The sequence below is a fragment of the Chrysoperla carnea genome, chromosome 5, assembly GCF_905475395.1.
Source record: "Chrysoperla carnea chromosome 5, inChrCarn1.1, whole genome shotgun sequence".
In the NCBI taxonomy this organism is placed as follows: domain Eukaryota; kingdom Metazoa; phylum Arthropoda; class Insecta; order Neuroptera; family Chrysopidae; genus Chrysoperla; species Chrysoperla carnea.
The window spans coordinates 18,074,732-18,093,924 of record NC_058341.1 but is presented as its reverse complement, the minus strand read 5'-3'; the positions used below and the strand labels follow the sequence as shown (position 1 = coordinate 18,093,924).

At 28.8% G+C, this 19,193-nt stretch overlaps 1 protein-coding gene across 3 annotated transcripts in view; it reads right to left on the bottom strand.

Annotated features, from left to right (window-relative positions):
* The window catches only part of LOC123299968 (protein daughterless), a 164,893-nt gene that overhangs the window by 125,206 nt on the left and 20,494 nt on the right, over positions 1-19,193 (bottom strand). For all 3 annotated transcript variants that reach the window (XM_044882404.1, XM_044882406.1, XM_044882405.1), the window contains exon 2: positions 3,540-3,592. In XM_044882404.1, coding sequence (XP_044738339.1) covers positions 3,540-3,592 — 53 coding nt within the window. The remainder of the gene's footprint in view (positions 1-3,539; positions 3,593-19,193) is intronic.

Genomic DNA, 19,193 nt, shown 5'->3' with positions numbered 1-19,193 from the left:
CATAAAAGTAAAAAAAGTAAAGTTCTGTACACAAATAAAACATAGTGTATACATATTGTACGTTTTACGTTCTGAACTATTACTTACCTACTCTCTTCAAGAGCTTTGTAAGTTGTATCTTAGTATCTATCTATCTATACCCATCGTTTCATATACAAGTTCTCAACAAAACTATAAACTTTTCTAACTAATCATTCGGGTACCCTATTTGAAGTAAGCTCTGTTCAGTTTCTCATGTTTTTAAGTAGTAAATGAAGTTTCAAAATTTATCACGTATCTTAATGAAATCCGCACTTACGAGACAATGAAACTTACATTTGCGTGCACTTATAAGAGACAGCCAATATTTGTAAGGATATCCGCTAGGACATTTCCAAAGATTAAAGCTTTTTATGCTTGGGCAGGCAGATAAACGGCGTAAACAAAATGTTATTAATTTGAAACCGGTAAGAGACGTGCTTTTGTCATTAGGAACTGTAAAATTGATAAGGAAATGCAAATTTTTTTCTTTAAGATCACGCCCTTTGCAGTAACAAATTTTTTTACAAAAGCTGTACCTATATTCTGTGGAACATAGTTTATTTTACATATTCGCTCATGATAAATACTGATATATTGTATATATCTTAACTATTATAAATACGAATGTAACTTTGTTTGTTTGTCATGCTTTCAAATAAAAAATACTGGACAAATTTTGATGAAACTTCACTGTATTACAGCTTAAGCATCAGAATAAGAGCTATAATTAGCAATGTATAAATTGCCAATGCTATGGAGGGGGTATAAGTAAGGGCAAGGTAGGTAAAACCTATAGCGCGGTAGTATAAACTAAATGAATCAATAATCCTTTAAATAAATCAATGAATCATTGATTCTTTTAATGAATCAATTAAAGAAAATTAAAATATTTGGATATGTTTTTAGTTTTAGTCCGAAAAAATGCAGAACAGAAACAGAAGATTTTATGGTGTCATTAGCAGTGGTTTTCTTTTGTGAATATTTAATCTCAACCTGTATTGACCAAAAACCTGAATTAATTAAGGAGTTTCCAACATTAAGGCACTTGTCGACAGATTTGGCCTGTATTTTTTTCACAGACTTGGAAAAATGGTAGCTGTGGATCAAAGTTGCAGAATTTCGGGTGGTTTACATTTAATCAGCTGCAAAGTTCGCGATTTCGAGGATCAAAGCATGTCCTCCGAGCTATTTTTTACGATATCAATATCATTCAATTTAATAGTAAGCCCTATTCTTAGCCCGTGAAAAAAAATTATATTCGAATTCGTTATATTCTATCGAAAAAATGGGTTTCATAGTTTTAGCATAGGAAGTGAAATACCATACCACTTTTACTTTAATGCCTTTTTTAGCTGCCTACAACCTGAAATGATTGACAAAATCTACATTCCTGCGACCGAATCCCCGGATAACAGCTAGTATTTAATAATTTTTGTGTTTTTAAGAATGAAGAAGAACTCCATACCTACGATCTACAACAGCATTAGTAAGTACAGTATTCGTAACTCCGTTACTGTTACTCTCATGTTTCATTTCTTTTCTATTTTGGCTCATATGACGTTGCAGTATTATTTTATATATCTATATCTATAGTTTTCTTGAAAACTTACAAGCGAATAACTAAAAAGTTACAACACACTACTCTGTCTAACTATGTATTTATTTCTATATATATATTTTATTATAAAATGATTTTCTATTTACAAATGACACTGTAAAATTAAGTATTATTTAAATATCTTTTTATTACAATCAACTCCAAACAACTAACTTTTTTTTTACATATTATGTTGTTTATTTAAATTTATTGTCTTTTTTTATAGTTGTGACGGGAACGGGATACGTACGGACTGTGATGGTCGGCTAGTAATTTATAGAGAATCGTAACTTACTTGTTAACGCAAGTATTTGCATCATAAAAAAGTCGAACTTAACTTTCTTTAAAAAATCGATTTTATGTCATTTATAAAGTCTAGAAAACAGATAAATTTTGCTTATATATTTTAAGGTGTTTCGATAACAAAACGAAAGAGTTACCGAACAAACTGAAATTTTGTGTGTCAATAGGGTATTATCGTTAGTCAAAAATAAATCATGAAATTTGAAAAAAGTTAAAATTTATGTAAAAATATACTTAAATATTCTGATTTCGAGTCATAAAAGTTCATTTTTCTTTTAAAATATTAAAATTAAAAATCGTAATTTTTAAACTGTATATCACGCGATCTAAAACGCGGGTAGCCCTGCTGTGATGTCATAGCGTTATGAGTCATAGCCCATCAGTTAGTTCAGTGTAGACAGCTGGGTATAATATATACATAGATAATAAGTATTTATATTTATTATAATCAGATGTCTATGAATATATCTGTCAAACTTATTTGTGTTATTTCATATAGTGATACCCATATTACGTCATCAAATTGGATGCCCGCGTTTTTGAAAGTTTAAAAAAAGCTTAAAATTTAATTTAAGTTTTTGGCAAGAAAGCGTGTGTATTTTTCCGAAATAAATTTTTGGTGGCTTTTTATTAGCAAAATCAACATTTTAAAGTACTTTTTCAAAAATAGTGGAATACCCTATTAATGAGTATTTAATACGCCTTCTGTACAAATTTCAAGTCGATTCTCTGTGAAAAATTAATAGCTGTGCATACAAAAGAAAAACTTTTTTTGGTAAAAACACTGACTACTTTGATAGTTTACTTCTTCTAAACCGTAAAATCGATAAGAATTTCACAAAAGACGTATAAAAGCAAGATTAATTGAAAAATAAAATTTCAAATTTTTTTGATCATTTTCATTTTTTTGGTATCGTAATACCTTAAGGTAGTAAAGCTTTGGTGAGGTTTATAGTTAACCACCATTAAATTTATTCAAAAGATCATATAATTCCATTATTAAAAAGTGAAAAAATTAGATATTTTTACCGCATTGTTTCAGAGAGAGATTTAAGGATGTATGAGCGTATATGCTTAAGTAATTTCAGAAAAACAAATAAAAAAAATTAATTTTTTCAACTTTGATAGTGAGTTATGTTATAACTTGACAATACAGTAGAACCTCGATAAGTCCAAGGGAAACACAAAATATTTTAAGTTATAGAGGTTTTAAGTTATCAAGGGTCTATGTTAGGTAAAGGTTAATATAGAGGTATGTACATGTTTCTATGTACCCTAGTTAATATAGAGGTATGTACATGTTTCTATGTAGTTACTGAGGGCCTATACAGAGATTATTTATTTAAGTTATAGAGGTTGCGTATTTTAAGTTATAGAGGTTTTGGGCTCTGATGGGAAGGGAACATAGTATTTTTTGAAGTAACAGAGGTTTTTATGTTACCGAGCTTCAAGTTATCGAGGTTCTACTGTATAAGACGAATACAATTCGATATCTCTCGTAATTTTCAAAATATTGAAAATTGAAAATTTTCTTTAAATATACAGCTTTCGATATTTCGAAAACCAAAGCAAATATAGAAAAATTTTATTATTATTACTTAATTTTAATTGTACTCACCATTCCATTATCTAATCCCCCATAAGGTCCTTGAAACCCCGGTTTTTCAGGCACTGTAAATAAAAAAAATATCACAAATTAATAAACTTACAAAATCATATTTAATAATTTTTTGGTCCCAATGAAATAATATTTTCTACAACAGCATTAAACTCATTATAACGATTGGAGAAGTTTTTAATATTTTGATCAAATGATGAATACTTTGATCAAATAATTACGATAATTTTAGCGAAATATTAAATAAATTAACTCAAAATTCAATGTTAATAATGATGAGTAAACATAACCTAATAATAAGAAATAATCAATAACAAAAGCATTATAAATCATTGGAGTTGGACTAGAAATCATATGATTTGCGATTTGTCTCAGATTAATTACAAATATAAATTATTTAATTACAATTAAAAAAGTATAATTAATAAATCAACATTAATCGCAGAAGTAATAAACGTTTATAAATAAAATAAATAAGACAATAAATTATCACTATATTCACCTATAATAAATATTTAGTTCAATATTTTGCTACACTGGCGTAATAATTAATATCACAAATAAATATCTATATGTTAAGGCTGATCGGACATTAAGACAATGTATGATTGTTTATGTATTGACAAAAATCTTAATTTTGATGTTATTAATTGCTAGCTAATACGTATAAAATCATTTTTTGGAAAGAGTTTTTATGTAATTAATCATTACAAATTAGAATTTTAACATGTTGTAAATAGCAAATTTGAAAACCCTCTATAGAAAAAATTTAGAATGTACTGTAAAATTGCAGTAACCTGTCCGATCAACCTTAAGAAAAGACTAGTCAACTTTAATTCACCCCACTTTCAGATTTCATTGTCTATTTAACACATACACATATATATAATCGATGGAGAACGTTGTACACTGGAATATGGTTGTTTTCTGGTTTGGGAACGATTATAACCTCCATGTTTAAACTAGAAAGTCTCAAGGGTTAGTTATTTTATCTGGCACAGTCACTAAAAGAACAAATACAAAAACCAGTTGTTGAGGAGATATGGGTGAGCCATCACCTTGTTTAGAGAAAAAAATATGTAATGCCACTATCTTTATTGCAAATATAATAACGTTATGCAACCTCATGCATCCTAAGCATCTTTTTTTGCAAAATATTCTAAAAAAGGACACTTCCCAGACTATAAGTGTGCTGTAATAATTTGAACCATATAAGATAAATGATGCCGATCTCGTACCATTTTAAATTTTTCGAAGGAAAATTTAACGTTCTCATAGCTTGTACATAGAAGTAATGGTAATTAATATTAAATTAAACATTTAAAGAAACCCCCGACATAAAATCAGATCTGATCGATTCCTTTGTAGCATTGTAAATGTCTTTGTTCGATATTTTTTAAAAATTCTATTAAATATGTTTATTATACATTTACTTTTTAAACCCCGACTAAAAAGAGGAGTGTTATTGGCTATATTCCAAAAAAATCTACTCACCCGTTCTGATCTTCGCCTTTTTCCTATTTGTTTGGGATACATAACCCTAAAATCATAATTGGTGCATCCGTTTAGGAGTTAAGATGTCACAGACAAACACACAGATATACAGGCACGTTAAACTTATCACACATTAAAATTAGCACTCCTCATTTTAGTCGGGGGTTATAAAGTAAATGTATAATAAACGCATTCAATAGAATGTATTTTTTTTTTTAAGTTATCGAACAAAGACATTTTTAAAAAACAATTAATAGTTGAATAGAGTAATATAGAATTAGAAATATATTTAAAATTAAATAAAATCAATATAGGTTATCAATTAAAAACAATTAGTCATTTTGTCAATATGTTTATATTTATTTCTATGTATATGCCGCTTGCGTTGTTGTGTCAGTATGTGTTATATGAGTATTTAGATTATAGGAAGCATCCTTGACATACAAAAATGGAAATAATATTTGTATTAGAATATACACTGTATTTTATGTAATATGTTTATTTCATTTCTTATTATTAGTCCTTTCGCGGAATAGGAGGTTTCGTAGGTAGAAAAACCGGGATAAGTAGACGGAATGTTTTCTGAAGATTTTTAGGCCGCTGATTACGAATAAGTGCATCGATTTTAAGTGGTGCAAGAAAAAGTTATTAACAATTCAATTGTTCATAAGAAAGATAGTCACTCTTAGATAGCCACCGCCATGTATATATCAAAACTGTGGAATCACACACACATAACTGATATTCCCTTATAATACGTATTACCATATAATACGTACTATTGTCCTAACCTAATTTACGCCGTCAGAGGTTAACAGTGATGTTTACGAAAAAATGTTTCCAACAAAATTTGTTCATTTTTTTTATAAAGAACATTTTTACATTTAAACTTTTGTTCTATTTCTAACGGTTTACAAGATGGGTCTTACGGGCCCAAGACCTAATTGCCCCATGTTGCTCATTTACAAATTCAACCTCACTTTTTACATCTTGACTACGCTATATAAAATTTCAGCTTGATATCTCTTTTCAACTTGATTTATCGTGTTTACGGACAAACAGGCGAAAATCCGGAAATGGACTAGTTAGGTGATTTTATGAACACCTATACCAAAATTTTGTTCGTAGCATCAATATTTTTAAGTGTTAAAAACTTGAGACTGAATTCAGTATACCTTGAGATATTTCATGTATATACATGGTACAAAAACGCATATAATTATTGTCACATCCCAACGTCCATGAAACGTTTTCAATTGGATCATCAAGATCAATAAAATCACGCAATTTGAACAAATTTTACCAAGACTCAATTAACATTAGCGCGGGGTACTTCGATCGAAAATTTATCATAAGACAGAATCCTGTTCCAAATTGTCGCAATCACCCTGTAAATTGTAACGATTTAAATCAAAGGCAATAGATAAGTTAAAGACACGATACAACTATACGACATACAAATGACATCCCGATATAATATTTACAACAAACAAATTCGACACAATTATAATGAACTTTTAGATAATTATATTTGATTGTCACTAAAACAATGATATTACAATTAAAACAAAAGACGATAACATAATTTTGGGGATAAGGGTTGCACAATAGTTAAATGTTTAACCATATAACACAACTAGGAATATGTATGAAGACGTAACATTATTATTATAGAGAATATGGGGGGTTGGTGGATCTAACCCAGACCTGGACTCTTGTACCCATACCTAACTCCAGCCAGATATTAGATGCTAAGTTAATTTTGGCAACAGTATAGTTGAAACAAGAACTATACTTGTATAATAGTAGCTATGGTTGAATTAACATGTCGCTTGCAATAGTGAACAACAGAAGAAGATGGTATTATGGTATATATGTGTAATATGTATGGAGTTGGGTATATATGTATATAATATAGAAGACCCTTACCATTACTACACCAATATTATCTCATGGTCAACTAAACTGCCTCCAACAATAACGTCCGTGTTGTGTAGAAATATCTTCTACACGAGGGAAAACCTGTTGAAAATCAACGGTTTGCTTCTTTTTTGACTCAAAACTTTTGCACTTTAGTTAGTGACAAAAATAAATCTAACATTCAAGGCATATCAAGCAAGTATTTCTAACCGATATTGAGACTAAAATTAGTTTTACTCGAAATTGTGGATTACGATAGCTGTCTGGTCGAATTTGGTCAAATGACACATAAAAATTTAAAACTAGACTTGATGATACCATGACAAAATTTGAAAATGAAATTAAAATTGATTAAAAAACGAAGAAGTTGCATTCAAAGATTGTTGCTCATCTCTTTTTAACAAAATAAAGTTTTATATGTATTTTATATATATCTATCTCTATTGTGATATCGGATAAAGACGTCACTAGTCTATATCTTCCTGTTTGTTTAATTAGGAATTTTAAACGTTCATATTTTGCGTACTTCTAAGGATTTTCGAAAACTTACTTCACCTTTCTGCTCGTGCAGTGACAATTTTTCACCTAAAGTAATAAAAAAAAAAATTTAGCCATCATGCCTAATGTTGAATTATTGACAGTCTCTGTCAAGTGCTATAAATTTTCAAATTTGTCGATATTTATCACGTAAAAACTACGTATCGATAATATTTAGAATACATTTCGAACATTTTTAATTCGTGTTTTTGCTACAGAAAATAACTTGAATTGCCCTAATTTGCGAACTCACGGTTAAACAGTGATATTCTCGAAAAAATATTTCAAACAAAACTTGTTCATTTTTTTCTAAGGAAAATTTTTTACGTTTGAACTGTTTTTCTATCTCTTAGGGTTTACAAGAAGGGTTAAACATTTAAGTTGCTCATTTACGAACTCGACCTCACTTTTTACGTCCTTCGGACAGTCTTTTTCGAACATCGGACAGTCCTAATAAAATAATTGTAAGGATAATACTAATATAACTACACTGTGATAATGATGATATTTACCCGTGTTATGTATCTGTGTTATCTGTTCTAACAACGAAACAAAATGAAACGTTCTCTCGTCAAAGACATCCTAAGCAAAGTACTAAACATTATATTACATTATAACAGTACACAGTACAGTAGTACTATATACTAGGATAGCTATACCATAGCTACAGACATCATAAGCATAAGTAGTTATTACTTTGTTGTAAATTTTACAGATTACAAGGGATTTCGAAAAGATTTCATTTTATTAATCATTCTAATAATGTCTTTCAACGTTTATAATTAGTACAAATTTGGTTCTTTGAAGTATGCAAGTGGGGAGAGGTCAAAGTATGGCTTCTGTGTTCCATTTTAATAATATCGGAAATTTTCTATAAGAAAGTAAGAATACGTTATCACCTTGCTTTATTTCCTATAACTTTCAGTTTTCCTTATATTAGATGGATGATTCCATAAAAAAGTGTACCATGAATGTAAAAAATATTGGTGCTATGAACAAAATATTGGTTTAGGTGTTCATAAAATCACCTAATTAGTCCATTTCCGGTGTACGTCTATCTCTCTCTCGGACCATCTGTGAATACGATAACTCAAAAACGAAAAGAGATATCAAGTTAAAATTATATTTATAGCATGCTCAGGACGTAAAAAGTGAGGCTAAGTTCGTAAATGAACAACATAGGTCAATAGGTTCCAGGGTCCGTATGACCCATTTGTAAACCATTAGAGCTAGAAAAAAAGTTTATATGTAAAAAATGTTCCCTATAAATACATAAACAACTTTTGTTTGAAACATTATTTCACTGAATACACAAATTAGAACAAAACTTTTATGTCCTTTTTCTACAAAACTATAAATAAGGATAGGGATAAAGTTTTGTGAAACATTTCTCGAAAAACGAAAAAGAATTCTGGAACATTCATTCGTAATCTTCGAAAACCAAATAAATGGCGGTCGAAAGGCCGCAATAATTGTGCTGGTTTTTTAAAACTCTTCGAATTTATAGAAAAAAATAATGCAAGCACTGATTTTCAAAACTTTCTAAACAGAGTATTTACACAATTAACTCTAATTGTACTAAATTTGATTCATATATATCAACGTTTTTTATTTTGGCACTTGTTATTTAACTTGATCCCAGATACAATTAAAATCATAGAGAGGAGTTTAAAAACACTCTCAAACGCGACTTCCATCTGGATGTATTGTCAGTCACATTTGCTTTTTTTTAACTAAATCAAAAAACATATAGTTTTATGGGCACAATTTTTACTACAGAGGGATAAATGTAGAATCAACCATAAAAGTAAGACCGTTAAGTTAAACAAAAAATAAAACAAAATTTACAAAAAGTAAATTTAATTTAAAGTATAAAATTTTGCTGTTAAATCTTTAAATTATAGCCGGAATTATAAAGCCTAAACTTCTTGAATGCGCTGTTTGTTTAATCGAAGTACAAATTCTAAATGTGTAAAATTATTTTAGAATGAAGAATAAGATGAATATCGATCGACAATAAGAAATAATGAAATTCTAACAACTGATTATGTTTAAAGATAATTGAATTGACAATAAGATAAAACAGACCTATTATGTAACAATCTATTAATGCCTTTCAATGTCAGTCAGTATTCAGTTATTCAGTAATGATAATGATAACGATAACATCTTAGTTTTACGGTTAAATAAATTTTCATATCTTCCAGTATTTGGTATCTTTGTCGTTTTGTATGCTTAATTAAACAGTACAAATTATTAACAATTATATTATGGACATATATAAATTAGTTTTCCAACCGTAATTGAATCAAATTCTGTGATATTAATAAATTTATGCACACAAAAATTTATTATTTGTGATCAAAGTTAGTTTAGTAAGATTTTATTGTTAGAATTTATGCTGGTAATAGGGTATTCCACTATTTTTGAAAAAGTACTTCAAAATGTTGATTTTGCTAATAAAAAGCCACCAAAAATTTATTTCGGAAAAATACACACGCTTTCGTGCCAAAAACTAAAATTAAATTTTAAACTGTCAAAAACGCGGGCATCCAATTTGATGACGTAATATGGGTATCATTATACGAAATAACACAAATAAGTTTGATAGATATATTCATAGACATCTGATTAACAAATATATTATTATCTATGTATATATTATACCCAGCTGTCTACACTGAACTAACTGATGGTCTATGACTCATACCGCTATAACATCACAGCAGGGCTTACCCGCGTTTTAGGTCACGTGATATACCTACAGTTTAAAAATTACTATTTTTAATTTTAACATTTTACAAGAAAAATGTGCTTTTATGACTCGAAATCAGAATATTTAAGTATATTTTTACATAAATTTTAACTATTTTCAAATTTAATGATTTATTTTTGACTAACGATAATACCCTATGACCAGTTTTGTAAAATTCTAAAAAACTTAATGTGAATTTTTTATGATCGAACATGAATCACAAGAACTTCTTGGTGATAGATTCACATTCACGCTGTAGACAATAGACTTTTTTACCCGACTACACGACGCAAAGGAGGGGTAATGTGTTACAAAAAAAAATAAATATGATTTTTGTTTACAATTGCGCTACATTTTCAAGGTTTTAGACAGTTGCAATCTTCCTGCTATTTATTAGGGTTCTGTTGAAATGGCACTTTTACAAAATCACCATCGATAGTTATATTCTTTCAGGGGAGAATAAAATGTTTTAAATAATTTTACAATAGTTCAAATTTCAAAATAAAAGCAAGATTTATTAACAAAACATTGAAATAGATTCTTTGCTTGGTCGTATAAGCGCAGGTTGTATACTCTTATGTCCTCATGAGAAAATAATACGTCAACACGTTCAAATAAAGCATTATTTTCTTAATTCGATTTTAATTCAAGCGTATGATACGTTCCCCATTAAATGCAAACAATGTACTGTTCGTTCTTACAAAATCTTAAATGAAACCCTAACGTACAACAAAAAAGGACATTAAATTTTAATTTGCCAATAAATAAAATTTCACCACCCCAAAAAGACCTTATCGACATATAATATCATCTATATTATATAGATTCAATTATACAATGTATAAATTCAATTACAAATTAATTTTATAGGGTGTACAATTTTAGTAGTATTAAATTACATGTAGTACTAAAATGGAGTTACTATTGTAACTTAACCAACATATAGTAACAATGCATATAAATAGGAAATCGAATGTAAAAATAATGCTTCGTTCCATAATAAATAGAGCTGCCAACGCTTCGATTTTGGACCGAAGTCTGCGGTTTTCAAGGTAGGTCTGGTTCCTGATTTTCAAAGAATAACTCCGAATATTTGCTAAGAAACAAATTAAACTTTTAAAAGGTAGTACGAGGCAAGCTTGGACTTGGATTACCTGTACGTTATTTTCAATTTTGATGGTGAATTTTGTTATAACTTTTAACATTTATAACATTTTTCGATACCAATCTTGGTTTTCGAAATATCGAAAGCTAAATAATTAAACAAAATTTTCATTTTTCGATATTTTGAAAATTACTCCAGATATCGAAAAGTTATAACATAATTCACCATCAAAATTAAAAATAGATATTTCTTTGTGTCTCACTACCGTGCTCATACTGCCTTAATTAGTCGGGCACAACGGTTTTTTTTTGTTTTCAATAATTTAATAAGGTATTAACTTTAATTTAAATAGTTTGTTTTTAAATTTTCACCGACTCGTTTTCGAGAAATTTATGAAAACATATAATCCATATACCGTTTTCCCATAATACCAATGCTAAATATAAACGTAATTTTGAAGTCATTTATTTATTTAAATAATCGGACAACCACCCCCGTCTAAAATTCAGAATTGACTTAAAACTTAGCCCAACTTCATATTTTAAAAAAAAAATTAAGCCTTTTATCCAAAAATGACCTGTCGTTAGTACATTCTTAAATAAAAATTTACTTTATTCTACATACAAAGAAATAAATATTGCAATGTCTACCTCTACTGATGTTCTTCTAAAACTATTTTGCTGCATAATTTACATATTTATAGCCATGGAAAATAAATAATTAATTAACTGATAAATATAAGAGGCCTTCATACAACAAAAGGGTTTCAAGTAGATATACGAAGTCTAAAAAAAATTCTATGTGAATACATGCTATATGGTTATGCATTATACTTATTCTTATATTCAATTGTTCAATAAAGAAAATAATAGTCGGACAATATTACATGTGTAGGTATGTTACAATAAACTATTTTGATTCGTAGTAACAGCAACCCTCTCCCCACTTTAAATATTAAATTTTGTGGACGATTAAGAAAGTATCAAGTTTTAATGCAAATAGCACATATAAAACAGGAAATGACGTTTAGAGTATAAATTTTACAATTGCTATATTAACCTACTTCGCTTATATAATTCGCTTCGAATACTTATGCAGACTAAGTATCCAGCAACGCCGTACATATTTGCTGGGCCAGGAGTTAGACACCAAAGGGTGCGACGAAAGTAAACGACTCACTTTTCAAAATAAAAATGATTTCAGGCTTGCCATAACGAAGTCACGTACGAAAATTATGATTCAATTTTTTCCAAACCAATATTGACCCAAAATCAACTTTGAATGTGTGGGGTCTGTCTATCCAAAAGTGTCATAACATAAATTATTACACCTATTAATCGTTAAAAAAATGATTGACAGATTATCTGATCAGTAGTAACCAGATTTATAATAAAAGAGCTCAGGGCTTATTAAATTTCAACAACTAAGCAATTTTATTTTAATTAGACAATTAATTTTCTTAACGAATATAATAATTCTATCATCGATCAATCACAAAGATATTAATATTAATCAAAATTTTAAGTCCAATTCATATTTTGAAGAGAAAAAAAAAACCTGTTATGAATCAAATTATCGCACTCATAATGCATTTTTATTTATTGAAAAGAATTCAAATTTGTTTTTAAAAGAAACAAAAACGGAAATACTTAACAAATTATAAGATGATTGAGAAGGTATTCAAATGTGAAATTTAATTTCATCATCGTTATTCTGAAACACGAATTCTCAGTCTGGATTTTTTTATAAACATACTTAAGAGCATACAGATTTTTCTGGTTTGAAACACTCACATAACCTCTATGCAAGCCCTTGCTAATTACCTCCATACATCCCAAAAAAACACTATTTCGCTGACCGATTTCAACGAGCCATAAAATTGATTATACAGTCCAACTCAGGCAAGCTAAAACACGCTATTTCCATGGTCGTCTACAACTAGCATACATTAAAAGATTGAAAAACTGGAAAATTGAATAATTCTTTATTTTCACCATTTTATTCAGCCTTGAAAATGGCCATTTTTCAGTTTTTCAAATATTTTACCCTATGTAATTCGAAAATAGCCAATTTTACGAAAAAATATCAAGAAGTCCATTTCCCATTGTCTGTCTGTCTGCGAACACAATAACTCAAAAACGAAAATTTGTATAGCGTGCTCCGGACGTAATAAATGAGTTTGAGTTCGCAAATGAGCAACATTGGTCAAGGCGAAACCAATTCCGTCGCAACAAAATTAATTTAATTAATAGTTGTGATGGGCTGGTGTAGTGCATGGTATATGCATGAAGGAGGTGCACTCAGCCTCTGAAATTGAGGAGCTGATAAATAAAATTATCAGCGGAAAGGTGGTAAAACACATATTTGGTATCACAATGGGCTCTATAGCCTAAGTGTGTCCTTCGTGGACAGCCAATAAAACCTAACCTAACCTAATATAGGTCAAAGTCTTGGGTCCGTCGGATCTATTTGTTAGAGATAGAAGAAAATCAACTTCTGTTTAAAACATTTATTTGCAACATTTTTCCAAAACTATAAAAGGTAGGAAAGGTAGGTCTGAAAATTTGCAGATAGTTTCCAACTAGTTATCTTATGAAACATTCAACACTTTCTATACAGAGTATTTCAACATTTAACTCAGTCAATTGTTTTTTTCAATTATTTTATATTTTATATTACTTTTAATTGATGGACAAAGAACGTTTTTTGGTTATAATTTCTGAGCTCAGATTTTGTTATTTTCTTTTAACTAAATAAATATTTTCTTTTTTTTTTTTTTTTTGTATTTCACGATTTTTACAGAAATATGTCAAAATAAAATTAATCAATTTTTCCTGTAGTTTACAATTTAAAATTTTTAATTGCAAATATCTCATTTCAATGTTTGCATGATTTAGCATGTTCTTCACCTGCGCCCTTCAAGTTTTTTGACTCCACCTGTATAGAAAATTCAACTTCTTTTTGACATAACTAAAACTAAAATTTAATTTACCAAACATAATTTTGTTTATAAAACAAACAAACAAGAAAAGTGTACCTAAAGAAGAACTGTCTATCCTACTCTGATCTTCAACATCATAGTAAATAATATGATAATGTAGTTGGAGTGAGTACTATGAGGACGGTGTCGCCTCAAGCACAACATATTAACTATTATTTAATAAGATTTGCAATAGTTATTATTATTATTACCTGTACAGTGTTATGTTATTTTATCTTATGTTATAACAACGATGAAACATAACACCGGAAGGAAGATACCACTACTTTATTTCAGGTAGTTATAGACTAACTAGATTAGGTACTAAATTTTATTTTAAACTGTTCAAAATAAAAATTATTTGTGAAATATTCAAGGTAGAATTATCATATAGTTTATACAGAGGGTGATAAAATGTACCTAAAGTGAAATGAATCTTAATATTTACATTAACGCAAGTAGGCTGAAGATTGCTTGTCAATGTGGTTTTGTTTTCAAATAAAACCACTGTTTGTCTTCTTCCAAGCTGATCATTGTTTCATAAATTACACTCAACGTAAATCATTGGTCATTGGAGAAAAAGTTTCAAACAAAATATTGTTTATTTTTTTATAAGGAATATTTTTTACATTTAAACTTTTGTTCTATCTCTAGCGGTTTATAAGATAGGTCCGCGGACCCAAGACCCAATTGACCTTTGAGCATGCTATAATTTCACGCTATCCCTGAACACGCTATAATTTCACCTTGATATCTCTTTTCAGATTTGAGTTATCGTGTTCACAAGCAGGCAGCCACAATTTTGCTCGTAGCATTAATATTTTTAAGCGTTACAAACTTGGGACTAAACCTAGTATACCTTGATATATGTCATGCATACATGGTATAAAAAGTGGACACAAATGCACGTTTTTGAGAGATTCTGGCAAAATATTTTCGTGTCCCGAATAATTATAGGAAGATAGGAATATAATTAACCTGGGTATAGAATATGCAAGTCTGTCAAGTCATGAAAGAAACTGATACTGACCGGGATAAGAATTCGGTTAACTTTTAACGATATGGTACCATAATGACAATTTTAAGAAGTACGTTTTTGGTCTTGCAATATATTAGTATGCTATCGGTGTAATATGCAATTCATCGAATTCGCCTCAGATAATCTTTTTTTTTTCAAATAATGTTTGTAAACAAAGAAATATACAGAAACAAAGATCCCAGCCATAATGAAAGAAATATAAAATAACGTATTTTATAGTTAAAAAAATATATATTATGTATTTTTAAAATACAAGTTTTACATATGATTGTTAAATATTCCAACTGTGTATTATAATTCTATCAAGGTCATATGTGTATATAATCATTAAATACTGTGTTTTAGCACAGACAACGGAGATTTTAGGCTCAAACCTACCTACAGTATTGTAAAAAAGTTTTGGTTTATTGCACGATACATAAAAAACCAAATGCATGCTTTGTAATCAAGTAATGAATTATTTTCGTATTTACAATACCACGCAATTACCAAAATATATAATATATTGTGTGCAAGTGATGCTAATAAATTTGATAATATAGATATCGCTCTTCAATCATCAATACTCTTACTATAATCGTCTTTATTCATCAAATGAGATATCTTCGATGAACTCATAATTCAATGAAAATTTTGTTTTTATATCATCGACAACCTTATATTTTTATGGTATTATTTATAAACTACAAGATTGTCTAAATATTTTAGATAGTTTTTTATCACACTCTCTATATTTTTTAATATAGAAATATCCAATTGAAAAGTATAACTTATATGATTCATCATTTTTTCAGCCAACTTTTAACGATAAAATAAAAATAAAAAGCCCGATGACCTAGGAATTTTTTGTGATTTTTGGAAGTTTTATTGAAATCGCTAATATTATTCAATCCTTGCATATCTCCTTAAAGTATTGAATAGAGCTATCCACCAGAAGTAATGTGATATCGCCAATCAGTATGGACCTGGCATCCATGCAGCATTGACCGAAATAACTATTGCTAATGTTGCTATTCCCTCAATGCTAAAATCAGTATGGCGTTCATACGAACTATCTATAACCAAATTGTCATCAACTTCACATAAGTGAATATTTGACTTTATTGCCTGAACTATATGTCGCTTTGTGTTCCAAAAGTAAATAAAACAAAACATACTATATGTAGCTAATCATCAAGAAGTAATCAACGCCACACACCATTGCAATACTTTATCAATTAACAAAACTTTTCATTTTAGTCAGATGGCTTATGGATTTTACCTGGTACAACAGGAATACGCATTACCCTTCAGTTAAAAAGTCAGTAAATCGAAAATCGTCAGAGTAAAAAGAACTAATTTTCCAAATATCTCGAAAACTATAAGGTTTTTTGTCAAATACGCTCGGCTGGCACCTCGGCCAGCATTCATAAGCCCAGGAATGTGTTTTTCTACTAAATGCACTCGCTATTTTTTCTGAAATTGTACAAAAGCGACCAAGTTCAGATATAACAAATTAATAATCAAATATGGTGGAACGGTATGGAAAAATTACTTTTCTGGTCTAGGACGGGAACAAATTCTTTATCGTACTGTTATTTATCTACCAGAAAACAGGTTTTCTTTCTTCAAAACGTTACTTGAAAGTAGCTAATGTTTTAACAATTTTAGAAAGATATATTTTCTTAAAATCAACTTTGTATTATACATTTTGAATTTTGAAATTATCACATTTATGTTTGAAGTGGCATCGCTTAATCGTTTCTATAAAAAAATTGCCATAAGCCCCTTGGCTATTTAATTGATGACTTTTTTTATTCAGTAATTTTTATTCAACTAGAACATTTATTTAACGTTTTGTTTTTTTCAACTTGTTTAAAACAACATAATTTTTTTTTTTTTTTTAATACATGACGCCACCAGCCACTGAACCTGAACACAAGAAGTGTATTTTTTGTATGTAGGTATGTATGTATGTAACAAAATTAAAACAGTTTTTTCGCTCGTGACTTTGTTCGCGTGGTTTACCTTTTTTTTTTTTTTATTTAAATTTAATTAATTTTTTTGTGTCTGTGAAATCATCTGTGTAATATAATGATTAATTTTATTAGAATATGACTTTTTTTATTTCATAACTTTTCTTTCCTTATTTTAGTAAATTATTTCCGTAAAGTTCCCAAATATTGCCTATTTAGAAGTCAACTTTTATAGGCCAAATATCATAATTTTTGCCATATTTCTCCACGAACAAGAGGGTCTTTTGTTTAAAACCTTTTTGCATTTACAGCTGTTGTGGATCGTAATTGGATTTTTTGTGAAGGTGTTTTCAGTGGGCCACGTTGAAGGTCCCACTTTTTTGTCTTCGTAAATCTACTTTGGGTCCCCAACAAGCTCACTTTGACCAAACCCTTGCCTACTATTTGCACCCTTTTTCTAATTTGGTAGTCTTCGTAAATCTACCTGGATAATAAGTTCTACACGGCAGTATTTAAAAAATTTTTTTACAAGAAAGCTAAAATTTATTTGATTGTGGAGAATAGCCTGCCTAAATGGTTAATGCTTCGGATGTATTCTCTGTCAGTCAAGTAAAAGATGCTTGCGTATGTAGAAGATTTTTGATTAAATCAAAATGATTGACCATAATTTGAGCCAATCATTTTAAGCATTCTTACAACTTCGCCAATAAGAATTTCAGTTAGAAACATACAACTCAATTAAAGATCATTCTCCTATTTTTAATTTCATTAACACGAATTAATTTAGAAAAACTTAAAAGAATCTACGACTAATTTTAAATTACATTTTACAAAGGCTATCTTTAAATTGGTTTGAAATTATTCAGTCAAAATGAATCAATTTCTAATGAAATTAACCAATTTTCATGTCCGATATTTTAATTAAATTAAAACCCTGTCCAAAATTTTATTTACTATTTTAAACACAAAACTACTTAATAAACTTTCCAAATAAAATAAAATTACTTATGACATCTGTAATGCAGTCAAAAACATAAAAAACTCATAAATGCATTCTTTATGAACGACCAGTGTAATTGATATTACTAATGAATCCAAAACCTTGTAATTAATATCCAATAATAAATTACAAAATCCAAAAATAATCCAGAATATTCAGTTTTTTTTTAGTATTATAAATACAGAAAAAAATACATACAAAAATTAATAATACAAAGCACGTTTGAAAAAGATTTTGATTTTGATTCTGGTCGTGGTTGTCCGTCTCTTAACCACATAAATATTTATAACAAACTGTGCTGGGTATAATCTTTTCGGGTAAGACCAATAACTTGATGATGAAACAAATTCATTGATAAAGAAACGACGAAAACAAGATCAAGAAGAATTATATCTTTATCAAGATGATATTAATTTTAAAATGTATGCAGAAAATTTTGAGATTGCTCAAAAGAATTTGAATTTTGAAGTATGTAATGTATGTCATCGTCGTTGGTTTGATTTACAAATTAATAAAAGTGGGTTTTGTTGTATTTGTCATAAATTTAAAATAAAAAATGAATTGAATATTTTCACAGCGTATAATAACATGGATCCTGGTTTACAATCTGATGTTTTAAAGAAATTAACGTTTGTTGAGGAACAATTAAATAAAAAATATTTGTCGATAATTGAAGTACAATTTTATTTTAGAAATATCTATTTTATATAATACCATTCGCGAGCCATTACACAAAGTTATACTTTTAGCTAGTTCAATGCTTCTATCACATTCCAGACATAATCTTCAAAACGTAAGGATAATATATGACTCTAATTTTCGGGATGAAAATAATTTCTTTTTATCAGAAAGTGAATAAAATTTAAAAA